General features: G+C 49.0%; 1 protein-coding gene across 2 annotated transcripts in view; it reads left to right on the top strand.

Annotated features, from left to right (window-relative positions):
• The window catches only part of SPRED2 (sprouty related EVH1 domain containing 2), a 117,201-nt gene extending 99,084 nt beyond the window's left edge, over positions 1-18,117 (top strand). For both annotated transcript variants that reach the window (XM_059187839.1, XM_059187838.1), the window contains exons 5-6: positions 12,489-12,638; positions 14,819-18,117. In XM_059187839.1, the coding sequence (XP_059043822.1) occupies positions 12,489-12,638; positions 14,819-15,484 (816 nt within the window). In that variant the 3' untranslated portion in view covers positions 15,485-18,117. The remainder of the gene's footprint in view (positions 1-12,488; positions 12,639-14,818) is intronic.
• The last annotated feature ends 353 nt before the right edge of the window (positions 18,118-18,470 follow it).

The raw sequence follows: 18,470 nt of genomic DNA, 5'->3' as shown, positions 1-18,470 counted from the left end.
AGGGCTGTTTCCAGACACTCAGCAGAGAAGTAGCTCCAGGGAACTGCATTCCAGGCAGGCCCTGGTGTCTGTCTGCCTTCATTCCATTTGTTTACAAACAAGGGCCTATTAATAACAGCAGCTCCCTTCCCGGGCAGGCCTGGTCTTCAGTCCTTTGACTGTTAGGAACTCATCATCGGGAAGGCTGGGGAGGGTCGGGAAGGCTGGGGAGGGTCGTCAGGGGCTTCCTACCTGGGTAAGTGAAACACCCAAAAGCCGAAGCCCAGGACAGGAGCGCCCTGTTGACTCCTTATAGAGTCTACAGCTTCCCAAAGCTTGTTGTATTCTAAAACTTTCACTGATAGGACAGACATTTAGAATTTGGAACTCATTTATTACAGATAGAGTATACATGGCAAGAAGACCTTCTAAACAACTTACGGATGGCTCAGAACCATGAGGGCTTTCTGGGAGAAGAGCGTGTGTATGGGTCTAACCTGAGGAACCAGAAGGTTATCTCTGCTGCTAGAGCCAGGGGTTTCCCTCTGCTGCAGGGGATTCCTTGGCATAGAAAGAGCACAGGCTCTGTGGACAGAAAGAGCACAGTATACTGTGGACAGTATACTGATGTGTGTTGTGTTGGGAAATAAAGTTGGGGAAGAAAGACCCGACTCCCCCTGGAGCCATTGGGCACTCACCAAGCGTGGGCTGTCCCTGCTCACACTTCCCCCGCTCTCCTGCTTATCCCTCAAACCAGCTTGTCCTCCTGGACAAGGATTGTGAAACCGTGCTGTAATTCCTCAGAGGAAAATTAACGTCCTGCTTGGCATGTGCATGAGTGCACACATATGTGCATACATACACGCATGCATACCCTGCCCGTGCATCTGTGGCCACTCGCCAGCGCCCTTACCCTCTCGGAGCCCCCCTGCCTCTCCGTTCCCTTCCACTGCCACCAGCATAGACTCCCGATGAGTGACTGCTCTGTTTTTCTGAGTTTGGGCTGTTGATTCATTCATGTATCCTTTTTCTCCCTCCCATCGCTTACAGCTGTTTTGTCTCCTTTAAAATTCCAAAGTACTCTGTGGATGATTTCTGGCTTGCCATTTGAAAGCTTGCCCTTTTCTGTTTTTAAATTTTTTATTTGCCGAACGAATGAACCTTCATCTAATTAAAAACAGGACATCTCACTGGTACAGTTTCAGCAACCCTGTATAAAGCTTTGCTCTAGGGGCACCTGGGTGGCTCAGTGGGTTAAAGCCCCTGCCTTCGGCTCAGGTCATGATCCCAGGGTCCTGGGATCGAGCCCCGCATCGGGCTCTCTGCTCTGCAGGGAGCCTGCTTCCTCCTCTCTCTGCCTGCCTCTCCTCCTACTTGTGATCTCTGTCTGTCAAATAAATAAATAAAATCTTTAAAAAAAAAAAAAAAAAAAAAAGCTTTGCTCTAAAAGGTGCTCAATAAAATGGGTGGTCTGAACCCCAGATACAGGGGCTGACAGTCATAGGTTTGCATATTTTATTCATTTGCCATATTGTTATGGAGGGAGCGATGCAAGGTTGGGTGATTTTGAGGGATGCTTCATTGTTTTTCTAGCTGTGTTTTCTGCTGAGTCTACAAATGGGAGCTGAGCTCCTAGCATTGTTGCTCACTGGAAGCTTTTGACTGCTCCTGTGGCTTCTTGCCCTCCCCCTTGCAACACAGTCTCATGCTGTCCCCCTCTGCTCATGGGGACCTCAGGTACAGTGACTGGTGCAGGTGAACACAAATCCCTACATGGCATGGCCGTGCCCTGCATTAAATATGCAGGTGTGAGACCTGAGACATTTGATAAAATTTGGAAGGTGAGTAATGCAAAAAATACAAAGCAACAACGACAAAAAAGGTTAGCATTCTATTTAACAGGATTTTTTTTTGGCATTGCTAAGAGCTGGCACACTCTTGTTAATGCCCCTGACAGCTTTTAGCTTCTTTCGTTTCTGGGAGACTTTCATTTTTGGGGAGACTTAAAAAGGACAGAATGGAAAGACCCTCGAGTCTGTTCTTTCTGTTGTACTTTTGTCTTGCAGAGAAGACACGTGCTTTGGCATATCCTGGAGGGGAGGCCCATTGTCAGCCTGAGATAGGAACAGTTTAGCTCCATGAATAAGCTGATCTGGTTTGCTCCCCAACTTTAGACTCACTTTCTCTGAGCTCCCTACAGTTGAAGACTCTGAGGCCAAAGGGTTCAGAGCCTACAAGAGGAGAAGTAGGAAAAATGGACCATAGAGAACTAGAAGGGCTCTGGGTTTTATGGCCATTTAATGAAGAATTTTCCCTAGTCCATAAGGTTGGGTCCATTAAAACCCAGTGGTTTATTTACTGCTGCCAAAGCCTACGATCACTTTTTAATTCTTATTAGAATCTTCATAGATAGACAAGGTTAATTTTAATGTGGTCTTGGGAGAATGCAGCTGTACGTATACATACTTCCAGAGCAGGCTGATCTAGAATCTGCGGTCAAGTGTTGCTGCTGCTTCAGCTGTCATTGTGCTGAGTGGCTGGATTCTGGCTCTAAAGCTTGGGGATTAGGGGAAATATTTGCATTATAGACAGATACTTGGGGGTGTATGAAATAGCTTAAGTCTTCTTCCATAATAAGTCCTGACATAATATCTAAATCTGCAAATCGGGGAACGGTCATATATAACCACATGGCATTGGAAACAATGGAGAGAGGCACCAGAAGAAGCTAACCACAAGAACTGGAAGAGTATTTTCTGTCTGGTGCCCAAGCATGGATGGGGAGGGGCAAAACTGCTGCTGGAGACAGGAAATGATACATGTGTGCTGATTTTTTTAAAAGAAAGAGTGCTGGGTTTTTCTCGGAGCAGGGCCAGGGGTTCAAGGGAGAAGGCGGAATGGAGAGACACCCTAGTCCCGGTGATCCTGGTCCCCCCACATTGGGGGTTTAAAAACGTAAAGAGACACAATACACGTTGAGGTCTGCGGCTGGAGGTGTGCGTCTTTTTTCTCTGCCTGGTGCTAGGAAGCAGTGTGTCCACCATGCAGGTAATTAGCTGGAAATGTTTGGCTTGCGGGGAGGCGAGGTTAGCTATAAACATGCCAGCTCCTTAGAATTACAGGTCTTAGAATTGGAAGGGATTTTGAGTTCCTATCACATGAGCCAGCCTGCTTCCTCTGCCAAATGAAATAGGATTCACCTCATTTTATAGCCGCAGTTGTGGAAGCGGCTGAGAGTCGACTGGGTGACTTACTGAGGATCCCAGGGCCAGTTCATAGTGGAGGAGCTGTGAACACCCTCCTCCAGCCCCTCCGGGCCACCACGGCTATTTTTTTCTTCCTCTGTTGCATAATTATATTTATGATATTTCAGCTGTTCTATTTTTTCAACAACAATCAAATAGAGGCATTATATTTTGGGGTTCTCTGGGACCCAAATTGGACAAGGGAGCAAAAAGAGGATAAATATATGAGCCATGGCCTACGTGGCCCATTCATGGGACAGACTGGGAGCCTCCTGAGTGTTGCCGCCCAGAGGTCTCCAGAATAGCAAGTCAAAGCTTAACCAGAGGAAAGCCTCCCCTATATAAGGTCTTGATTTTTTCCCCCCGCCTTCTAGGTTTTTACTCCCACCACCTAGGTATTGTTTCTGGATTTGGGCAGTCCTCCTCAGCAGCCCTTAGTGCCTAAAGGCATCCATCCTGTGTAATGAGATCACTCCTCCCCTGTGCACCCAGAATGGGATTAACGTGTATACCCTCAGTTTGGGCTTGGCCGAATGGAGAGGAGCAATCGCGTCATTTTGCGTGGGTCTGAATTCTCGCCTAGAAACCAGCAGAAGAAGGCTGGTATTTGGATTTCGTTTGGCATTTCATCAGACTTAAGGAAGGTAGCCCTCCTTCGCGGAGGAAAAATGTCCTGTCTTTTAGAACACCATCCGCTTCCAGCCATGGTTTGCCTAGACTAGAAAACTTGGTCCTTCCTCGTGCCCTACGCTTGAACCCTTGACATCCTGTTTACTACAAGCTGCATTTTATTACTTTCTGGCTATTCAGAGCAGTTGTCCCTAATGACCTCCCAGGCACCGCCCAGCCACCCCAGGTGTTTTGTAAACCGTGGCTACAGCAAGTATTTGAAACCAAAGTACTGAGAAGCAATTTGTTTTGTCCTAGATGGGCTTTTGAGGATTTGCAAGTTGTGCTTGTTTTCATTCCTGAGTTAAGGAGGAAAATGATGAATTCATTGCATTTTGTAGTTACCAAGGCTTCATGGGGTGGGGGGAGTACAGGACGCCACGTTTCCCTTTTCTTGAAGTTTTTTTTCCACCTACTCCATCCCAGCAGATGTTAAGACTGAAGGCAAATCTAATTCTGTATTGAGTGGGGTTCATTTACTGATCTTCTAAGACGTGGTGGGTGACCTCCGAGTGTGTAGAGTTTGGAAGCTAGGGAGAAGAGGCCTGCATTCCAGACTTAACTTCTGCTAGTAGTAAACTCTGATCGCAGAATCTCGTGAAGGCAAATGTATTTCCTCCGAGCCTCTGTTTGCCACCCCTGGGGAGGGGAAGGAGAGGTGCCGTGGTGTGGGGCTGCCCCTGGCACGGGCCCTGGGTTTTCACGTATGTGACCGCACGCAGGCCTCACAGCCACCCGCCCTGTGAGCCACATAGTGAGGCTTCTCTGTCTGCAGAGAAAATCAGCGAGGCTCCCTACCCTGCCCACCCAGAATGCAAACTTCCCATCTGCCTGCTGCCTTTCAGAGAGTTTTAAGAAAAGGAAATGTTTATTCCGTAAGTTTCTACCTATTAGATAAGCCAGATTCCCTTCATTGCAAAGTAGGTTCCTAACCAATAGCCTCTCCCAGGAGTGCCTGAGCTCCAGACTACTTCACTAAGGCCTGAGGTTCCCGGCATCTCTGCTGGGAAGCCCCTGTCTCTCTTAGGTGATAAGTGACCCAAATGTTTTCTGTTGTCTCTTCCTTTGCAGTCAAGGGATTGGGCAGAGTGAGATGGAGAGAGGCTTTGGAAAAGAGAAAATAGGTTCAGAATGTTAGCTACTTCTATAGAGCTTAGCCAGTGAAGCTGATGAGTATTGTGGCTGATTAAGAAAAGCACATATGTGGTGGAGGGGCATCTGTGTGCTATGTGGTGGACCCCAGGAAGTGGCATCCCAAACTGCTGCTGGCCAAGGCCCAGCCCTATACGGGGTGGCTGGAAGGTCTCAGAAGATGGGTGGGAGTCACTTGGTCTTCCAAATGAGATGAAGTATCAAGCTCACACTGCGTAGTTAGGGGAGGATCTTTTTATTCCACACAAACTACCTACAGTGGCTAAATTAAAGCAATTAATACACCCTAAGCTCAAACAAAAGCTTTGAAATGCTCTCGGTTTCAGGAAGCCCAAAGGCTTTTTGCTGGCCCTCCCACTTGTGTCTGTTTTCATTTACATGCGTCTCCTCTCATCTTTTTAAGCTGTGGCTGGCAGGACACTAGTCTTTCCATTTTCTTCCTTCCCATAGAGCACATATTCAGGGATACCTGAAACCCCGCCTCCCTGCTCCCAGCCCCTTGGCCCTTCCCAGGAAGCCAAGCTGGGGGTATATCAGAGTCCTCTCCTTTTGTAATAAAATTTCACCTAACTTGAGAATTTAGAAACCTAAGACCTTTTTTTTTCAATGAGTGGGAATTTGGTTTTTGTTGTTTTCCTCACAATGAAAGAATGCCCACTTTATCCTCTGGGTCCCAGAGAGCAGAATGTCCTAGAGTCTAGGGACAAAGTCGGCTCTTTCCCTGTTTCTGCAGCTGCCTCGTAGACCCACAGTGCCTGCTGGCTGGGGCCATGTAAGAGCCCGTGTGTGTACATACTTTTAAAAAAAAAAAAAAAAAAAAGGAGAAAAGCCCTTGCAATGGAAAGAAGGTCAAATATTGCGTTGGTTGCATCAGCTGTTGAGATCTATTTTGGTGGCGGATTGCAGTAAAAATAATACAAATTGTGGTCATAACTACTAGGTAGCCTCCTTTAAAAATGTAAAGTAGCAGCATCTGCAGACAAGGCAGGAATTCTACTTAATCAATCTGAAGGAATCCTGTAGCGGCCCTCTTCCCTCCCCCCGCCCCTGCAATCAGGGAGGCAACAGTCTTGGTCAAACCCCTTGGACGGCTAATGTTCTTAAGAGGAGAGGGGAGGGTTACACATGCCCCCGCGCCCAGCTCCCTCAGACCTTGGAGATCACTCAGTGCTTCTCCCTTGTTTTACACACAAGGAAACTGCGGCCTTGGGAAGTTAAACAGCTTGTGCAAGACACCTGGCCTAACCTGGCATCATTTCTCTTTATATGGTGCAGTTGGTGTTGAATGGCGCTATGTGATTTCTGGGTGAGACAGCCTGGCTCCTTAAGCATTTCTTACCTTTATTTTTCTAGGCCTCGCTTAAAACACGTTGGCCTCTTAACCTCCTGGCGTTGTCCTTCCTTGCACTTGGCTCCTTACAGTGTGTGTTTCCTTCTGTCAGCTCGTGTGTGTCTTGGGACACAGGGATGATGAAGTGACTGTCCTTGTTTGCCTTCCTTTTTTTTCTTTTTTTAAGATTTTATTTATGTATTTGACAGAGCGGGGTGGGGGGTGCGGCAGAGGAAGAGGGAGAAGCAGGCTCCCCGAAGAGGGGCTTGATCCCAGGACCCTGAGATCATGACCTGAGCCGAAGGCAGACGCTTAATGACTGAGCCACCCAGGCGCCTTTGTCTGCCTTCCTGAAGGTGGGGTTCATCCCATTTGTTTCTCTCCCCAAGACAGAGAAGGAAATTGCCAGTTGCCAGCCTCCTCTCGGTCGCTGATAAGGAGTAGAATGCTCCAGGTGCCTCTTTAGTAGTTCCAAGTGTCCTTGAAAGAACAGCCCGGGGTACATCTGTCCTCTCTGTCCTCTCCCATAAGCAGCGTTTACTGCTGCTGCTGCCTCTGCCTTTGCCATCCTTTTGGAAGAACAGAGAACCAACAGGAAAACTCAAGGGGAGCTGAAGGGATGCACAGAGCCTTGAAAACACTTGTTTCACTTTGAAATGCAGAGTCTGACCCACCCTGAATGCCCCAAAAAGCCGTTGGTCAACAGCCAGGATTCCATCCCAGGATGGGTCATTGAAGCAGACTGCCTCCTCAGCTGCTCTGGCTTCTTGGTGCTTTCCCTCCTCCCTTCCTTGAGCTTCCCTTGATCAAAGAAGTCAGCCTTCCAAATGAAGAAGGCTCTTTCCAGACCCAGGGCATGCGAACAGATGCGTATGCTTCAGGAACTTCCAGATAAACCCAAGAAAAGGGAAGAATGGCTGAGGTTCCAAGACTGAGAAATGCTGTCTTATAAAATATGCCCGTGCAGAAGGGAGCCAGCCACAGGTTTAAAGTGAGACTTGGCTCTTCTCTCCTTTCCCCGTTCATTCTGGTTTCCACACAAACCAGGCAGCCTCAGTGAAGTATCTTTTGTACTTTGGATTGTGATTATTGTCAGATAGCGTGACATTAAAGTCACTTAGAAGAAAAGTTCTGTATCAAGTTTTGAAGCTCTGATATGTTTCTCTCCGTTGTTAAATTCTAGGGAATTACAAGAAATATCTGAACTCTCAAAATAAGTACAGTTTATGTCTGCAGAGTCTGGCCCTTGGAAGCTTGCTCTTTCTGAAGAATTTTATTAGATGTTCACTGGTAACCTCGCACCTCCTTTGCTCTTCATCTGAGGCTTGGTCTGGGTTTCCCACCCATCTGGGATGGAAACCACGTGGCCTTGCCCCTGCCACATCACCCCCTGCGTGTCTGAGCCCACATCCCACCAAGCACTCTGCCCAAACCCGGGGAAGGAATGAGTGCCGTAATCCAAGTGCATTCTATCAGGCCACTCGTGTCTCTATTTTCTTAATTCTCAGGTTGGCAGTGGCCACTTTTCCGTCTTTGTACCCTCTGATCCTTGCTCCCACCCTCCCCTCACTCCTCTCACCTTCCTGTTCCGTCTAGGCTCTTCTTAACCAAAGTCTTGTCTCAGCGTTCTCCCCTGTTAGAGGGTTTCAGCACCAGGCCACACAGAGCTTGTTACCTTCAACAGAATCACACAACTTTTAATTAGAGGATGATTTCCTGAGCTGAGACCTTGTCATTTCACATTAGAACACTCTGTCAAGTTTCTGTTGTTCGATGCCCCCTGTCAGCTTGCAAACTTCTCCATTGGACAGCTTTTGAATAATGGGCATGGACATTGAGCCAGAGTCCAGCCCAAAGCCAGAGGCAAGATTTTTCAGAAGCAAATCTGCAGGTGGTGGGGTTCTGCTTGCTGAGTCCCATCACACAGGAGCTCCCGCCAGTCAGCAGCCAAGCTGGCCCTCGCCGTCCACGGGGGTGCAGTGCTGAAGGCTCCCTATCCCTGGATGTGGGGAGGCCTGTTGCGGAAGCCTCTGCCTCTGTTCTGCTTGAGTACAACCCCTGCAGAGCACAGGGAGTTTAAAACACAGCCAGAGTATTTTCAAGGTGAAGGTGACACTATCAGATTGGTTGGTCGGTTGATGTCATTCACTTGTGCACGCATATAACAGACGTTCAGAATCTGGCGTGTGTGTGTGTGTGTGTGTGTGTGTGTGTGTGTGTGTGGCGCTTTGGTGGGCTGCTTTTCTCCAGCATGTTTGGAAACCACAAGCAGCGTTGTGGGAGAGTCAGTTCTGCAGGACCTGTGGAGAGGGTGCCTGGCTGGCCCAGTCTGTAGAGCCTGTGACTCTTGATCTCAGGATCATGAGTTTGAGTCCCGCATTGGGCATCAAGATTACTTAATTTAAATTAAAAAAAAAAAAAAAAAAAGGTACATGTGGATAAAAGGTTTTTCCCCCTTGTTTCTTTGAGGTGCCCTGAAAGTACATTGCTTTTGTTTGTAGGTCACACTCACTGCCTGCAAGGGCTGATACTCTAGATCTGGAATAAGCCACAGCTGTAGGGCAGACTGTCTCGTGCTCTCCTTGCCAGAGTCCAGACAGACCCCCAGCAGTCCGGGCACGGACTTCAGCTCTGCCTGCAGGAGGCCGTGAACTGTGGACATGCTTCAAAGCTTTCTGACCCTCTTGCTCCCTGTACAAATCTGTCATTAGACGAGGAGATACTCATCTAATGAGCTCTGCTCAGTCTCACGTTTTCTAATAGTGTCCAGGGAGCTTTGCACTGGACTGTGCAGCGGGCAGAGGCTGCTCGGGGTTCGCGAGGTAGGACGGCTGCATCAGAGGTGGCACTGCTGGTTGGCTGATGAGCACCAGGAGAACACGGTGTGCCTCATGGCTCAGAATGACTTTCTCCACATTGTTAACCTGGACATAGGTCACAGGAAATAGGGTGGAGGAGGGCGAACAGATGATTAACACGGAGCTGGCCGCGATGCAGAGTGCATATCACAGTGTTCCATACACAGGTAGCTTCTGTCCAGAGAGAGGACTGCCATGTGTGGTGCTGCTTAAGAGTTTAACCCTTGAGATTTGACTCACGCTGAAGGGCCCCCACCTACTCACTCAGGAAGTATTTATTGAGATCTTTAGAAACCTCTGTATCATGACACGTCATCCCCTTATCTCCTAGGTTTGCCTAAAGCAGGGTGCACCTTTTTACTTGGAGGGATTGTGCTTAAGTTAATCTCAGCAAAACCCCTCTGAGGGCGGGCATCGGAAAGGGCTGGTAGGGGCTAGAAGCAGCAGTGCTGTGTATGGACTCCCCGCACCCACCCCCCTCCCCGAGCATGATCAGGGCTGCATTTCCATCCAGCTCTGCAGTGGCTGCCTGCCCTGGTCGGGCCAGCAGGACCCTGCCTGGCTTGGAGTCTGTCGTCCTATGTGTGAATCGGAGCCAGCACTCTGCCTGCGTCTGCGTACCAGCCCCCTACCCACTCCCACCCCCGAACAAGCCGGGGCCTGGCAGACAGCCAGAGATAGGGACGAACTCTTGGCTTAATTCTGTCTGATCTACAACCACCCGTGTGTGAAAAGAGGGAGGTAGTCAGTACCTCTGAAGATGGGAAGAAAGAGCAGGTGAGAGGTGGGAAGACAGGACAGAGTTTGGGAGAAGGTAAGCATTCCTGTGTATCCATTTGGTTGCTTTCAGTTATTGGGATTTGAGGGGTAAATAGCAATTCTTCCCTAAGTCCTGAAGTACTGAGGGGGAGAAAAGAAAGGAAATGCATGAAGAGTGATGATACCTGTCCTGGCCCACATCTGCAGGAAGCAGACAGCTCAGGTGGGAAGACACAACGATTGGACAGACCCGCCCTGCCAAAGCGCAGGGGCGCTGATCTCCACAGCCTCCCACAGTGGGGTGGGCTCTTGGCCTCCAAGAGGACCACACCGTCCCCAGAGTGGATGCCGGCATGTGCTGTTTGCCAGTTGGGTGGCTCCCAAGAGGCCGAGAAGTAGCAGACTCTGTGTGCCCAGTTCCACTGCACTGCTGTGGAGAGGAATGAGGAGAGGCAGAGTATGCTGTGGGCAGGACTGCCAAGGCGGGGGAGAGCAGAAGTGAGGGGGAAGTGTGCCCCAGTGATGAAGCCAACGCATACTGGCTGAAGTTCCCAAGGCAATATGCTTACACCTTGGGGACAGCCTAAGGTAGATGAGGATTCAGGCTTGACGAGATCCAGAAGCTCAGATGGCGTCTATGGGGGCGGCTGCCCTGGTTTGGCTTCACATCCTCCTCAGAAGGTTCTTTCCTTGTACCCTCACCAGGATTCCAGGCTTCTAGGACCCTTAGATCTTAACTGCCAAGATTAAGACAATATCTTTTCTGACCTCTCCATGAAAAATCTTTGTATTACGTCAGAAAGGACTATGAAGGGTGCCTGGGTGGCTCAGTGGATTGGGCCTCTGCCTTCGGCTCGGGTCGTTGTCTCAGGGTCCTGGGATCGAGCCCCGCATTGGGCTCTCTGCTCAGCGGTGAGCCTGCTTCCCGCTCTCTCTGCCTGCCTCTCTGCCTGCTTGTGATCTCTCTCTCTCTCTCTGTCAAATGAATGAATAAAATCTTTTTAAAAAAAGAAAGGACCATGAATCCTTATCTGAATTAGTCACTCTGGATTGAGGGATCAGAAACAGCATCAGCTCTGTATCACTTGGACTAAACAGGATTAGAGGGAAAAAATCTGAAGGGTTGGGTCTCCAAAGAGGTGTTACACATGTCCACCAAGTTTTAAAAATTAACAGTCATTAAGTTGCATAATTGGAATATGGGTATCTTTGTCCTAAATACTGGTCCCATTTTTCTGGGCAGGTATTACTTTCTAAGTTGGGAGTGAGGATATAAAAATAATTTTCATAAGTCTGTGTTAACCTTGTCCCCAAAAAGATATACAGCGCTAATAAAAAACATGTAAGATTGGGACGCCTGGGTGGCTCAGTTGGTTAAGCAGCTGCCTTCGGCTCAGGTCATGATCCCAGCGTCCTGGGATCGAGTCCCACATCGGGCTCCTTGCTCAGCAGGGAGCCTGCTTCTCCCTCTGCCTCTGCCTGCCATTCTGTCTGCCTGTGCTCGCTCAATCCCTCTCTCTCTCTGATAAATAAATAAAATCTTTAAAAAAAAAAAAAAAAAAAACATGTAAGATAAAGAGATAAATAAGCAAATGAGGCAAGGGAATTTAGACATTGAGAAGCAAGAGCCATGGAGGAGTTCTTGATTTTTGCCGAAATAGGACAGCTAGATACAAGAAATAACTTTCCATTGATTTGGGAGAGAAAAGGATCTGTGACTCTGAGGAGCCAGGGGAGGAGGGAATTCTGAGGATTCCTGGCTTTCAAGGTGGGGGCCACAGTCCATCCCAATATGTGATCGCCTTCCAAAGACACTCACCAAGCCTCCAGTCTGAACCCATCACCTCTACTGGGGGAGCAGCTCTCACCACCGACAGACAGGGGCCTTCGTTCTCTGTGCAATCCCCTCTCTCTTTCTCTCCCTCCCCTCCACTGGCTTACAGTGACCACCACCCCCCCCCCCCAAGGCTTGCCTTCAACCCCAAATTACAAAATTTCTTCCAGGAAAGCCAATGCCCGCGATACCCTTGAGGTATCTTTGTTGCTGAGACTTTCCCAGGATGGGATTAGCCCCACACAGAAACATTTGGATTTTATTTTTTGCCCATTTGCATCTTCCCTGCGCACCAGAGTCCCATGCAACCAGGGCTACAAGTGAGGTGACCATTTTTGATCAAACTGGGACACACTCACAGGAGGCCTGATGAAGCGAGCCCTTTCCCCGAAGCCTGGTAACTGCTCCCACATTTGAGAAAACAAACCCAGCTTTCCAGGGTTGGGTGGTTGGCTTTCTCTGCCCTTTGAGCCAGCCACATCGTGTTTAGACAGTCTGGCCCTTTAGGGGTCCTTCTGCCTCCCACAGCCAAGATAAACTCCAGATTTCGGGAAGTCCAGCAAGACACCACAAGTGGGGGTAGATGGCGTGTTCGGTTTGGGTATGTGGGTTTGGTTTTTGTTTTTGTTTTAATTAACTCTGGGTTACCTCCCTCTAAACAGACAGCTACAGACAGTTCTTCTAATTCCTCCCAGAAGAGGGAACAACCTACTCGGACAATCTCTTCTCCCACATCCTGTGAGCACAGGAGGATTTATACCCTGGGCCACCTCCACGACTCATACCCCACGGACCACTGTCACCTTGAACAGGTGAGCAACCCTCTGGTTCCTCCGAGAGCACGGGGTGGGCAGCTGCTGATTCTGGGACAGCCCCCTTCCCCTTCCATGTGACCCAAAGCTCATGGCCAGGCACCCTCTGTTCTCCATATTGACGGTGGTGGTGGCAGCTCATGCCCACTTAGCTTTCTATGTGCGAGACCCCGTGCTAAACTTTTCCTCTGCTTAAGCTTGTCAAATCCTCACAAATGACCCCACGAGGCACGTCCTCGGCATCCCCAGTTTATAGAGGAGAAGGCTTAGGAGAGTCCTTGATAGAACAGGTTACAGATGCAAGCATGTGTTTACCCAGCATGCTACGCTGCCCCCCGAGTTCCTCTGTGCAAAGGGCTTCCTGGCTTGGTGTGAAAGCCCAGAGCCAGGATCAGGACTAAAGAATGCTGTCCGCTTGGCTCGGGCACCCTGGCATCGCAGGCTGCAGGCCCAGGCTTGCTTGGGGAGATGTAGCTGGAATCTAGAATTCAGTAACTCAACAAATATTTACCAGGCGGCTGTTCTGCGGAGCAGGTTCCCAAACTGTGGGACATGGACTGGTGCCCGTAGAGGGTGATGCGGCCACCAGTCTGTTCTGAAAAGGAAAAAAGGAACACAGGGCAGTGAAGGGTTTTGGTTTTGTTTTGTTTTCAACATAAAGCTAGATTGGTAGAAACCCCCCCCCCCCAGAAAATCTTACTGTGTGCTTCTTAATATTTTGGCATTAAAACACTCTTTTTAAAAATCACTTTATGGTACCTGTAGTTGGGAATTGACCTTTTGACTCCTTACTTTGCAAAGTAATTAGCAAAGCCTGTTCTGCTCCCAGGATTTGTTTTGATCTATATAAGATTATGGTTTTCTAAAGTCTGTGGAACTCTGTCAAGAATCTAATAGGATGGGCGCCTGGGTGGCTCAGTGGGTTAAAGCCTCTGCCTTCCGCTCAGGTCATGATCCCAGGGTCCCGGGGTCGAGCCCCACATCGGGCTCTCTGCTCAGCGGGGAGCCTGCTTCCTCCTCTCTCTCTGCCTGCCTCTCTGCCTACTTGTGATCTCTGTCAAATAAATAAATAAAATCTTTAAAAAAAAGTATCTAATAGGAATTTGGCAATATGTGAGACATGGTCCCTGCCCTCAAGGAGCGCACAGTCTGGTGAGAGGAATGGACAGATTTAGTTAGCAGGTGATAAATCCTGTGACAGTATTAGATTGATGATGACCGAGACAGGTGTGAGCCACACCTGTGTGATAGAGAATCTGAGGCTTAGATACATGCTAGTAAATTCCAAAGTCCGAATTTTACTCTAGTGGGTTCCCTTAGAGCCGTGTTCCTCACCCCTTAAGAAGACTTCATCCACAGAGGCGGTCAAGTGGATTGATAACTACGGATTCAGTGCCTCCCTGGCCATGGACAGGAACTCCCTGACGCCAGAGCAGGACTTGCTGCAGAGAGGACTTTGTAGCCCCTGGGAGAATTAGAGGCAGGGAGGGGTGAGACTCTGGGTCTGGCCTGCCCCTCACCACCTGTGAGACCCTGGCCGCATGCAGACTCCAGGCAGTGAGCCTCCGGATCTGTACTCCTGTAGCTTCCCAGCCAGATTACAAGAGACCCCCATACCCTAGCTCCTTGTATCCATTTTTGCTTTTCTGAACATGACCCACAGTGCAAAATGCATTTCATGTTGTGACCCAGTAGGCAGCTCTCACAGACACAGAGGCCACCCTTGTAACAGGCAGTGTGCTCCTGTCCCTCCCTGTTCCCTTGGAAGAAAAGCTGATCTTGCAAAAGAGAATGCGCTGTACAGACACAGGTGAAACTAGTCTAAGCTGTTAGAAATCAGGAGGGCTGTCACCGTCACCTTAGGGAGAGGGGCTCAGGGAAGCCTCTCACATTCTTCTTCTCCCTCTTGGTGTGTTCAGCTTCCAAAAATGCAAACTCCCTTTTTACGGGTTCCCTCGTGTATGGTAGTACCTTGGCAAAAGGAAAAAAATTTCCGACCCAGGAGTGGATGGCGAGTCACAACTTACAGGACCTTCGACCTAGGAGATGTTCACTCATTCCAGGGTGGGTCCGATCTTTGTGTCAAGAAATGCCTTCGTCAAGGCCAGAAGTACACAGTGGAGGACTTGGGGGGTTGTTTTTGCCGCTGCTATAAAACAGTCTCCTTTCTCCCGGGGCAGCCGATGCCGAGGCCCTACCGCCAGGTGAGCTTCCCAGACGACGACGAGGAGATCGTGCGCATCAACCCGAGGGAGAAGATCTGGCTGACGGGCTACGAGGACTACCGGCACGCGCCCGTGAGGGGCAAGTCCCCGGACACGTCAGAGGACGCCGACTCGTACGTGCGCTTTGCCAAGGGCGAGGTCCCCAAGCACGACTACAATTACCCGTACGTGGACTCCTCGGACTTCGGGCTCGGCGAGGACCCCAAAGGGCGCGGGGGCGGCGTGATCAAGACCCAGCCGTCCCGGGGCAAGTCCCGGCGGCGGAAGGAGGACGGCGAGCGCTCCCGGTGCGAGTACTGCAGGGACATGTTCAACCACGAGGAGAACCGGAGGGGCCACTGTCAGGACGCGCCCGACTCCGTGAGAACTTGCATCCGCCGCGTGAGCTGTATGTGGTGTGCGGACAGCATGCTCTATCACTGTATGTCGGACCCCGAGGGAGACTATACAGACCCCTGCTCGTGCGATACTAGCGACGAGAAGTTTTGCCTCCGGTGGATGGCTCTTATTGCCTTGTCTTTCCTGGCCCCCTGTATGTGCTGTTACCTGCCCCTTCGGGCCTGCTACCACTGCGGAGTGATGTGCAGGTGCTGCGGTGGGAAGCACAAAGCGGCCGTGTGACTCAGTTTCCCCCCTTCCCCTACTCCTCCCCCTCCTCCTCTTCCTCCTCCTCCCACAGCCACAAGGAAACTTGTGTCCGACATACTCTCACCTTCCCTGCTCCCTGGTACCTTGAGGCGCTATTCCAGCCCAGGGAGCCTGCCTAGTGGACTCTGCACTTCCCCCCCTCCCCCGCCCCCCCCAACCCCCACTCTGCATCAGACACACACGCACGCACACAGTGTTGGAAGGAAAGGAACCTCCGCACAACACTCGTGTATTATTAACGATCTGTAATCAATCTGTCTTATACATGCGTTGATTTCATGTCTTTCCTACCCACCTCTTCCAGTGCAAAGGCGCCTGTAGTCGGACTGCTGCTTTGGGGTGGGGTTTGTAGTTGGTTTTTCTAGCCGCTCCTTTCTCTTGGTTCAGCTCGCCGGTTGCTAAGGAGTATTGGGTTCCTGCAGATAGGTAACGTCAGAACGATGAAACCCCACCAGAAGTATTTTAACCTGCAGTTGGATTATGTATAGGAGGTAAGCTAATTAACAAACGTCTCCCACAAAACAAGATCGCTTTAACTTTTTGGAAAGCCAAATTTCCCAAGGAAGCTGCAGTTTCTATCTGGAGCGCATCCTCATTCTCTGCCCTCCCCCAGAAATCTGTCAATCATTTACTGATGCAAAACATTCATCCATGAAATGACTGAGAATTGAGCCTTAACTTGAGATTAACTTGTGTGAATCAGGAAAATTCCTTAAACCACATTGCATCCTCATGGACCACGCCTAGAAAAGGGGGATTTCAGGTACTCTGAGAGCCTCCCTGGTAACCCCTTAAATAGAACTTTCTTAAAATTGTGTCCCCACCACTTCTAAAAATTTAGCAATATTAGAAGACAACACTAAGAAATTGTGCTCATTGTTTTGCAAATGAAATAGTTGAGTCATATACATACACACACCCGTGTTCTCCAAAGACTTCCAGTTGAGAAACACCGAGGTTGTGGAAAATAAAATTAAAGGAGCTTCCTCCCATATCCCCTATTTTGGGGGAGGGGTGCATTTTAAATGTCCTAAATCTGAAGAGTGGTGGGTTGCATTTTGTTCATGGGTTTCTGTTTTTGTTTTTGTTCTAAACTGAAAATCACATCACCAAATTCTTCGTTTATACTTGGGGGGGATTAAAAAAAAACCAAGGCCATATGTAAAAACCCTTCCAATGCCTAAGTGTCTTTCTCCTACATCTCCAATCCCAGACTTACCAGTTCAGGTGCACAGATGGTTAGGTCAGCAGTCTGGGTCTACCTGTCGCCTTGCCATGTAGGAGGCTTCTAATTAGCTGGAAAAAAGTATTTTTCTAATATATTGCAAGGAGTAGCCAAATCTCAATGCACAAAGAAGAAAAGCAAAGAGTGGTACCTAGCATAGTACAATCAGAACGTCACAGAGACCGTAGGAGACAGGCTTGTCAAGGCTGGCTCTTCTTCCCTCCATGATCTTCCTGTGCTAATTGCCAGCTGAGGGCATGGCCTGCTCTCTGTATCTCCACTCCCCCCCCCCCATCCCTTCTCTTTTGCACACAGGACAGCTAGTCTTCAAGGAAAGGGACTTTTTCCCAGTCTGCCAATCGTATTGGGAAAGTGCTAGCCATGCTTACCTTCTTGGAATGTTTTCAGCTCATCCGAGCACCCATCACATTTCTTTAGTCAGATCATCGGTGTAAATACTCCGTGTGCTTATGAGTTAGTTGGTAGATGTTTTCATTTGTTGGGAGTGACTGGTTTGGGCCTTCTGGCTTGGAAAGGAGCAGAGAGCTGTCAGTCTGGTGATGGAAGAAAAGAGCACTGGTTCCCAGCCTGGAGAACATGTAGAATTCTCCAGCCAGCCTCCAGACCCTGTCAAGAGACCAGCGCCCCCTCCCCAAGACCCCCCTCCTGAGGCATTTCCTCAGGGCCTTTCTCAAGGTCTCTCCTCTCTACAAAGCACAACACTAATGTAGGTTTGTTAGACCTCAGTTCAAGTGCCCCTATTTATTTCACTAGGAACACACATCCTGGCACATTCTGTTTGTAGTCCCTGTTTAGTTGTTACTGACCCCTTGTCCTTTTCCACCCTTTGAAGAGTTATGCTGGTGAATCTTACTCCGCCTATACGTTTTGGTCTGTGAAGGCAGCGAGTGGTTAAGGGCACAAGGACAGCCATGGGGACATTGATGTAAATACGTCTCTCTCTCTAATTGCCACACTGCAGCTGAACAGTGTGTAGTATTTTCCCAGTCAGCTTTGCCATACTGACGTCAATCATTTGAGAGAAATTATTCAGATTTTATTTTTGTATCTGTGGTAACAAAACATTAACCAAAAGATTTGTTTGGAAGCTTCCTCTAACCACCCCCCACCCCCAAGCTATTTGCTCACATTAACAAATTAAAGTGCCTGAAGCATAATTCATTCTTTACCTGTATACTAAAAACCCTGTTGTATTGATTTTTTTATAATAAGCCTTTTTACCTCTGTGTAAAAAATATATATACAAGTGTATGATGTACATTTTAGTTCTTAACTTTTTTTTATGGTTTCTAATATGTATGACCAATGTAGTCATTGCTTTAAAATGTACCATGTAAATATAAACACATCCTAAAGATCATTGACTTGGGGGTATTTGTCTGACAGGAGATTTGCGGGGGCAGTTGAGCCTCAGCACATGCTAGAGTTCTCGCAGAGGATGGGAAGGGGTTTCCTTTGGAGCAGGACACGTGGACACTAGTCTGTTTTTGTGAGGCCCTTCCCGGCTGTGGTTATGTCATATTCCCAAGGGGAGACTGCAGCTCCTTGGGCTTGGATGCTTCAAGCGAAAGGAATGCTGCATGTCACAGCCCCGGGAACACCCCCTCGTCCTAGGCCTGGCTTCCCCCACGCGTGCTCCTCAGAGGGAACAGCTGTACTTCCTCCGAGTTGTTTTCCACCAATTCCTGTTGAACTTCGGGTAGGTGGGTTTGT

This window comes from Mustela lutreola, chromosome 9 (genome assembly GCF_030435805.1).
Source record: "Mustela lutreola isolate mMusLut2 chromosome 9, mMusLut2.pri, whole genome shotgun sequence".
Lineage (NCBI taxonomy): Eukaryota > Metazoa > Chordata > Mammalia > Carnivora > Mustelidae > Mustela > Mustela lutreola.
The sequence above is the reverse complement of the archived record's forward strand: the minus strand, read 5'-3'. Positions and strand labels throughout refer to the sequence as shown.